The 9,419-nt window shown below is 33.3% G+C and overlaps 1 protein-coding gene across 2 annotated transcripts; it reads left to right on the top strand.

Moving 5' to 3' along the window:
• Positions 1-449: 449 nt before the first annotated feature.
• LOC145558306 (uncharacterized) lies at positions 450-3,888 on the top strand. 2 transcript variants are annotated; one of them, XM_081619508.1, is made up of 2 exons: positions 450-826; positions 1,464-3,888. In XM_081619508.1, the coding sequence occupies exon 2, from the start codon at positions 1,571-1,573 to the stop codon at positions 3,611-3,613; it is 2,043 nt and encodes a 680-aa protein (XP_081475634.1). In that variant the 5' UTR covers positions 450-826; positions 1,464-1,570; the 3' UTR covers positions 3,614-3,888. The 2 variants fall into 2 exon arrangements, with proteins under 2 accessions (XP_081475634.1, XP_081475633.1); XM_081619507.1 differs by having other exon boundaries at positions 1,459-3,888.
• The last annotated feature ends 5,531 nt before the right edge of the window (positions 3,889-9,419 follow it).

The following is a 9,419-nucleotide window of genomic DNA, read 5'->3' as shown; positions in this document are numbered from 1 at the left end:
CAATATTTTAACTTTAGAGGTAATAAAATGAATGAAATTTAATGGGATATTTATTGTAATTTTTGTCTTGTTCACCAAACTTGACCATAAAAAGCAAAACATATCAATTTGCAATATTAATATATAATCAAAAAACAGATATGTTAAGATGAAGAATAATTAATTCCACAAATAAATAAAAAATTATATAATGACATCACATTATTTTTAAATGGACAAAACTACCCATCACCAAATTCACTCCCAAATAAAAAGTTTGATTAATTTATAAATCAAACTTTATAATTATTATATTTATACTTATATTTTTATTTTTTTATATTTTATATATAAAAAAAATATGAATGCGCATTATACACTAAGGTGCATTTTAGTATTTCTTCCCATTAAATAGCAATACCATAAACAGCGCTTTCTTTTTAACCAGATTATACATTACACAAAGTATCATTTTATTTCATTTTGGTAAAACTATTTTTTTCCCTTTCTTAAAAACTCTTTAATCCCTTTTCTCTCTCCTAATTTCCGGTCACCGGAATTTAACCCCTCAATTTTTTTTTAGATTACCCATTTGCATTTTCAAACCCATTTGATTTTTCCTAGTCTCCAAAAAAAATTATTGAGCCTAGGAAAAAATAAATAAATTAAAGGGTGATAAAATAGTTTGAGTTTTTAGCTTTAATTTTTGTTCAGTAAAACCCAGAAATTTTCATAAAAAATTATAAATAATTTGAATCTGGTGAAGTTTCGAAGAAAAATTAGTTGATCGATTTGAAGACTTATACGATCTATGTCTTCTTCATTTTTCACCCCAGTTGGACTATCAGTAAGTTGAACTTTTACTTTCTTTTTTTGGAATTTATTTTTGCTAATTTTAGTAGTTTAGTTGATATTCTACTGATTTATTAGCTGATTTTCTTCTTTTTTTTTTTGGCATTTTTGTAATTTGATTCTTTAGCTGCGATCTTCTTCAAAATAAAGTTTAGATTTTGGTAGAATTTTTGTGGGTAATTTGTAGTTTCATGAAATGGGGGTTTTTAATGCTTTGATTTTTATTATGCACTTTAATTTTAATGCGCATGTTGAATTAGGATTCCCTTGAATTTTTCTGGGGTTTTTGTATTTTTCAACTGGGTTTTGTGTTTGTTGATTTGGGTCTATTTTTGTGTTATAGATCTAAAATTTCAGTAACATAGCTCTTGAATTAGTGTTATAATTTGTTACATAGCTTTGAAGATTTTATATTTGATTAATTAGATTTTGTTATTTTCATGTACTTGCTTTAGCGTAAATTAAAAGTTGTCTGCTATAATATTGAAATCCTCATAGATTTGTTGTCCCCTAGAAATTAGAGGATTGATTTATATTTGAGATTGAAGACTGAAAATGACTAAATTCAAATTTGGGTCTTTATTAGTTTTGTGAGGTCTTAATTTTGGCTACTGGGTTTGACTGAAGTGCAGAGATATAGATATGGGCTGTTGTTGCACCACTCGCTTTCAGTGTATGGGCGCTATTTGTGGTCCTAGTTATAATTGAAGTATCGAGTCGAGTTGGTTGAGTTTTCGACATGGAATCGAAGAGAGAGGAGGCTCTTGTAGCGAAACAGCATGCTGAGAAGAGATTTGCTGAGAAGGATTTTGTTGGTGCCAAGAATTTCGCGTTAAAGGCTCAAATGCTGTATCCCGAATTAGAAGGTATTTCGCAGATGGTGGCAACGTTTGATATATATGTTGCGTCTGAGGGGAAAGTTAATGGTGAAGTTGATTTTTATTCTATTCTTGGGTTAAAACCATCTGCTGATAAATCTTCAGTAAAAAGACAGTATAAAAGGCTCGCGGTGTTGCTACATCCAGATAAGAATCGAACTGTGGGAGCTGATGGGGCATTTAGGCTTGTTTCGGAAGCGTGGACTCATTTGTCAGATATTTCTAAAAGAGCTACATATGATCGCAAGAGGAATGGTCAACTGTCTTCCACAGTGGTTGCTGGGGCTACATATCCTACCAATTGTGCAAAGTCTTCTCTTCCTCCTACATTTTGGACAGTTTGCACTTCTTGTCAAGTTCAATACGAATATCTTCGGAAGTATGTCAATAAGAGGCTCTCATGTAAGAACTGCCGTGCTACTTTTATGGCCGTGGAAATGGGAACAGCTCCGATCAACGGTTCTTATCCTGTTTCACAGTTTTCATATGGGCCTGAAAATGGATACAATAGTAGTCATGGGCATAACATGTCATTCTACCCTACTAGTCCTGTATATGTTTCAGGGAACGGGGTTCCTGTGTATCACTCTGGTCACGGCTCTGAATATGTTTCAAATGTGTCTTTTCAGTGGAGTACATCCCCGGGATCCTCTGGTGGGTATGTCAGCCCTAATGGGTTTACCACTTCTGCTGATACGCTTTACCAGAGTAACGGATATCCAAGTAAACCTGGGAAAAAGGTGAAAGCTGATGTAAGTGCCAATGGCTCAGTTGGCTGTAATCAATCATCGGGCACAACAAATGTTAGAAGGCCGTATAAGAAAAGAAAGGTTGAAAATGGTGGTAATTCTGCTGTAAATGGTGACGAGTTAGGTGGTAAGGTTGTTATCGAAGCAGCAATGCCTAAGGAAAACGGATGCACTGTACCCAAGTTTTCTGCCACTAATGAATCCTCTGTCAAGCGGTCTATTCCTCCACTGATTGATATCAGAACGTTGTTGATAGAGAAGGCCAGAAAAGAAATCCGGAAGAGGCTTGAAGAGATGAAATCGGAATCAATTGAGAATGGTGAAAAATCTCATATACCTGGTAAACCTGGAGAATCTCGGAGAAGAGCACATCTGGGTATCTCTCATTTGGAACCCAAGAAACTCGGGCCAGTCACTCTAACAGTTCCTGATTCTGACTTCCATGATTTTGACAAGGACAGGACAGAAGAGTGCTTTCAACCCAAGCAGATATGGGCACTGTATGATGAAGAGGACGGCATGCCCCGCCTTTATTGTCTGATACGCCAGATCATCTCAGTGAATCCATTCAAAATTCTGATTAGCTACTTGGGTTCTAAAACTGATACTGAGTTTGGAGCAGTAAATTGGATAGATTCTGGATTCACAAAATCTTGTGGACATTTCCGAGCGACCACTACTGACATCATTGAAGGGGTCAACATGTTTTCTCATGTCTTAAGCCGGGAGAAGGCAGGCCGAGGAGGGTGTGTTCGTCTTTACCCAAGAAGCGGAGACATATGGGCAGTGTACCGGAACTGGTCAAAGGATTGGAATCGGTCAACTCCTTACGACGTGAGGCACCAATATGAAATGGTTGAGATAATGGATGATTACAACGAAGAGATTGGGATTTGTGTTACCCCACTTGTTAAGGTAGAGGGGTACAAGACGGTGTATCAGAGAAGCACCGACAAGGCCGCAGTTCAGTTGATCCCGAGGAGAGAGATGGTCAGATTCTCGCACCAGGTGCCATCTTGGTTGCTCAAAGAGGTGACTAATTTGCCAGATGAATGCTGGGATCTGGATCCTGCTGCCATCCCAGATCAGCTGCTTCAGCCGGTGAAAGATACCGAGATCCAAGATTTAAATAAACCTAGTGAGAAAGACTCTTGAAACTAGATACTACTGCTCTTTTTGGGCATTTCTGATAATGAATGGTTGGCTTTAACTCAATACTGATAGAGAGATATCATAAAGTAGGGCAGGAGTTCACCATAGGATGATTTAGAGTAGTTCCGATGTTGGTCACAAGCTGATCGACGAACTTTGAACCCTAATGATTTTAGAGGGTTCATTGCTCATTGAGTGATGGGTGCTATGTAGGCATGTAGCAATCTTGTACTCAATTCTTAAATTGATTTTACTTGTGTTTTACAGGTTTTTGATCATCCTGCTAGATTTAGCTGTGAATTCTTATGCAAGAATTTTGTGCATGTTGAAGATGGTTTGCCGTTGGGTGGCGTTATCACAATTGCATGCTTCCATCGTTGTGTTGCAAATAATCTTACAATTCCTCATTGTTGCTCTAAGTGTTCCAATCTTATTTACTACTGTATAATTGATTATTGATCTTACAATTACTATGTCATGTATAGTATTGGGTACTGCGAAGTATTTCTCTAAAATTTAACCAATTAAGTTAGTTGATATACAAAAAAAAAAAAAATTTACTTGGTGAATTATCCTCCATGCTATAGGTCTGGTCTATTCTGTTCACTATATTTTCACTTATTTTAGGTTTAATGAGTTTTGTTGAAGAAAAATAAGTTCTGATAAGAGTTGTCTAAAATTCAAATTATAACTAAAATAAATTTTAATTAGATAAGTAAAAATCAAGTGAATAAAACACAACGTATGACTGTTTTCAAAATCAATTTTCACCAATTTCAAAAAGTTCTTACACAACATTTTAATTAATCCTTTTTTTTTTTTTTCTCCAAAGAGCACCATTTGATTTATCCACAACTTATTTTTTTATTTTTTTTTAAAAAAAAGAGATTATCCAATTCTTCTTGCATCCACTCGTGATTCTAATGAATACTCAAGAGGAATTGTTTAGTTCACCTTATTTTAGGACTTTCCGTTATTTTTTTAAAGTGTTACACTTATCTTTTACAAGTATAGTTTTATGGCCTTTTTTTTTTAAGTGTCTCACTTTTTTTTAAGCAACATTATCTATTTAAAATTTTAAATATTATAATTCACTCTTTCCTTTTTTTTTTTTGAGAAACATAATTCACTCTTTCCTTAGTCCAAACTCAAACGCACTACTATTTTTGTATTATTTCATTCCCTATCACATCTCTTACTTTTAAATAAAGTATTAACTCCAATATATATTTTCTTATAATTTTTTAATACTTCAGCTACTGCATCACTTACATTTACCGCGGTTATTTGAAAAATGACTACCATATTATTTTCATGATATACAATATGATCGATTCATTTTTTTTCACATTATAAAATGACTACAATTAATCTTCTAATGTTTACAACGCATATATAATTTTAAAAATTCTTAATCCAACATAAATTAAATATTTTCGAGAAACTATAAAATAAGAATGGAAAATTTGCCAATTACTACCGCAAGTTAATACTACTTTGTAAATTACTACCGCAAATTAAAAAAGTTGTGAATTACTACCGCAAAAAATTTTAAGATGTTGCGATTACTACCAAACCCCCATTAAACCCAACTATAACGTCATTATATCACTTTAACCCATGGTTAAAGCCCTTAACCATGACGTCATTATATCCCTAAACATTTTTTTTTTTGGGGGGGGGGGGCTGGTTAAAGCCCTTAACCATGGTCAAACACGGGTTAAAGGGATATAATGACGTCATAGTTGGGTTTAATGGGGGTTTGGTAGTAATCGCAACATCTTAAATTTTTTTGCGGTAGTAATTCACAACTTTTTTAATTTGCGGTAGTAATTTACAAAGTGGTATTAACTTGCGGTAGTAATTGGCAAATTATCCAATAAGAATAGAAATTACATAAGTGAAAAAAATGTTGATAAATCAAAAAAATATTGATAATACTATTTTATACCCAAAATAAAGTATAACACTAAAATAAAAAGGGAAGTACTTACATGAAATAAGAAAAAGTTCTCAACATACTTTTTTGTTTTACTACTTTTTGGCTTCGTGCAATGGACGAATTCATTTTAATAAGGTTTATTAATAATGATAGCCTTTATTTTCTTATACATTAATAAACATATATTGAAAATACACAATGACTTTATGTTAACCCTCTGGTATGGACTTTTCTAAACTATGCCCCCTCTTTTTAAAAGTTACACATTGTAACATTTTACTTACAACTAGTTGGTGGCCCAGGCGTTGCCTTGAGTCATTGCATTACATGAATGAATCAAGCGAATTGAACTATGGAATGAGATGAGATATATATGTTATATGTTTTGAATCCATGAACTTAAGCTACGAATTAAGCTAAGCCAATTGTTGGCCCCTTCTTTCACTCTAAGACCTTAGAGCACTCACATCAGTGAGCATTTTTTTGCTCATGAGCAAAATTGATGAGCAAAAATGGTAAAAATGTTACTACATCAATGAGCAAAATAAAATATGCTCATGAGCAAGTTAGAATTTGCTCATAGGATGAGCAAAATTGAAGATGAACAGTAAATACGTAGGCCCCAGCATTCATCCAAAATTGATGAGCAAAAATGGTAGAAATGTTACTACATTAATGAGCAAAATAAAATATGCTCATGAGCAATTCAATTATTTTTTTATTACTAGGGGGATAAAATTTCCTCACAAAAAATGCTCATGAGCAAATTTGGTTGGGAAGAGAGAGAAAGTGGCTAGAGAGAGAATGAACATTTTTTTTTGCTCACTAATGTGAGTGCTCTTACAATAATTATAATAGACTACTATACCCTTGCTCATCATCATGTATATGGATGACAATTGTTTACCTTTTCACTCTTGCATTGGTTGTTTAGATCCTCCTTTTATTGATCTCTATGCAATCTTCCTCTCCATATATAACAACACAAACACAAACACAAACACAAAATACTACAAAGTATATCAGTCGTTCTCTTAATGATCTCTCTCCTCCAATAGTGGAAGCTGACATGTTCTATATAGGGGTGATTAGTAATGAAATATTTGATAGAAATAAAGGATTTATATAAAAGGGTTTAGTGGCAGTAATGAAATAATTAATTGAGGTTGGAATTGGTGATGTTATTAACTATACGTTAAAAAATATTAAAAAAACATAAAAAAAACATATGTAGTACTCTGTATGAAGGTGAAAAAGGTTGAATATATTCAGATTATTTTTTTGTTTTTAGTTACAAACTTAATTAGTACTCCATCTATGATTATGAACAATGTCAATTACAACTATATTTTAGGCTATTCATTAAGACCATTGAATTATTTAGCGTAAATCAAGTAAAAATTAAATTTATGATTTAAGAATCTAGTAATGACTTGTTGGTGGTGAAAATTGTTATTTTTATCAAATTGATATGGAATTGCTTATTTGCTTATGTGGGAAATTCTTGATTAGCTAACAAATTCCATTTTTTTTTGGCGCTTGCCAATTGATAGGGTGAAAAGGTTTGATGACGTGGGAGTTTGATGATGTGGCTAAATAAGAAAAAAAAAGCGACACGTGGCGGATTGAAACTCCTTGCCTTTGAGTTTTAACTAGTTGTTGGCCCGGGCGATGCCCTGACACATCATAATTTTATAAGTTTGATCAAAATTAATTAAAAAGAGTTATTAAACAATATTAATAAGTGCATGAATATAATAATCTATATTATCTTTCATTTATATATACTTGTATAAGATATGTTTCATTTAAATATAGAGGTTATACATATGAAAAGTTTAATATATAAGTAAATTAGACATTATTATTATAGAGAATTAAAGTCACACAAATGAGGAGTTTTTCAAGTAAATTAAACATTATTATAGAGAATTAAAGTCAAGCCGATGAAGAGTTTTTTTTTTTTTTTTACACAATGAAGAGTTTTTCAAATTGACTACATTACTACTATACAATTATTCAATGTGGGAGAGAGAATGGTAAACACACATAGGATGACACATGACACAAATGTGGCGCCAACTCGTAAGTAAGGGTGACATATGGCATTGCCATGTTGTTCCCATGAGTTTTAATAATATTATAGATAATAATATTGATTATGTATCAATACTGATCTTGCCGTTATCCTACCATTAACGATTTAACGGTCACTGTTAGTGGGGCCTTTTCTAACCTATTATTTTTTTCTCGACTTACGTGCTAAATAATATCTCGTTTAAGGTTTTTATGGTTTATTTTGACCCTTAGGAATTTAAATTGAGCTTGGATTTGGCTATAAAATAATATAAAAGCCCTATTTTGTCATTATTCTTTTAACTATTCGAGTTCACAAAGGGGGCTTTTACATATTTTTTTTCTCAAATTCGAGCTCAATTGGGATCTTTAAGAAGTTCAAAATGATCCTAAAACCTTTAAGTGAGTTTTTCAGTGCAACATGTCACATGGTGCGGCAGGGGTTACTTGTAGGGTGTTACTGGTTTTGTCAAGGGTTACTTGTAGTGTGTTACTGGTTTTGTCAGGGGTTACTTATAGATGTTACTTATATTTTGGGGTTACTTGTATGGATTATTTGTAGGTGTTACTTGTATTCTGAGTAAAACCTACAAGTAACCCCAAACCAAACCCCCATAACCAAACCGGTAACACCCTACAAGTAACCTCTGACCAAAACCAGTAACACCCTATAAGTAACCCCATAATACAAGTAACACCCTGATCAAAACCAGTAACATCCTACAAGTAACCCCCGAATACAAGTAACACCCTACAAGTAACCCCTACCGCACCATGTGGCCACCCGCATACAAAAATTTGTAAAACATTTTCTCGCACACAAACTGAGAAAATAAATTTGAAAGGTGTGAAGTGGGCACCACTAATGGTGATTGTTTATGGTAAAATAATGACAAGGTTACTATTGATACATAATTGTAAATTGAAGTTTTCAATGTACAAAATATAAAGTTTAAAAGGAAGGGGCACAACTTGGTAAAATCAATACCATAGGATTACAATGTACATTTATTATTTATCAATTTTGGTAGAAATTGGAAACAATGGCTGAGTACTCTAGAGAAGAGTATTCTTTATACTTTCAACTTTTCAAGTATGCCAGCCATTATTTATTTAATTTTTCTTTAATAAAATAAAGAGTAAAAACTACTACCTCCGGTCCATTTTAGTTGCAACTTTGGGGGTGATTGCGAAGGTCGAGGCAAAACTTTTAAGGGGTTGATTAGAGAAAGTAAGGATAAGTAATTAGGGGAGTAATATGGAGGGAATACATGTGGTCCTTTTATTTGACTTTTTAGGACCACTTGTACTTTTTGATTTTTAGTGGGAATTTCCCACCCAAAGTTTCTGGCAGCATACAAACAGGTGGGAAAATTGTTTCCCATTTGGTTTCCCCCCACTTTTCCACCCCAAATTCAAATTTTTTTCCAAGTTCCCCAAAATTCGAATTTTTCATTCACATTCAAACAAAATGTCCCATGTAAAAGGAGGGCATCCTTTCCAAAACCCTATTTCAAAAGAGCAGTTTTAGGGGAATTGGGGAGGGGTTGGGGGGAGGATAGTTTAGTTAGGTTACATCAGAAATTAAGTTTTGTTAATTTAAAATACAGGCAGCCATATCAAATTACATCAATCTAAATCCAGATTAGCATTTTCCTAATTCCTAAAGCTGTGTTAGTAGATGCAGCTTCTTTAATTACAGGAATATGCTCCGTTGAAGACCGACAAAAAAAAACCAGCCGCTACTTCATCACCAAAAAGCTACTCTGAAAAAAAAATTTTGAGGGACTC

The sequence above is a fragment of the Chenopodium album genome, chromosome 9 (assembly GCF_948465745.1).
Source record: "Chenopodium album chromosome 9, dcCheAlbu1.1, whole genome shotgun sequence".
Taxonomy (NCBI): Eukaryota; Viridiplantae; Streptophyta; class Magnoliopsida; order Caryophyllales; family Amaranthaceae; genus Chenopodium; species Chenopodium album.
This window is presented reverse-complemented; position numbering and strand designations above follow the sequence as displayed.

Excerpts from the sequence above, each read along its gene's own strand:
- LOC145558306 (XM_081619508.1), top strand. The coding sequence starts at position 1,571 with ATGGAATCGAAGAGAGAGGAGGCTCTTGTAGCGAAACAGCATGCTGAG.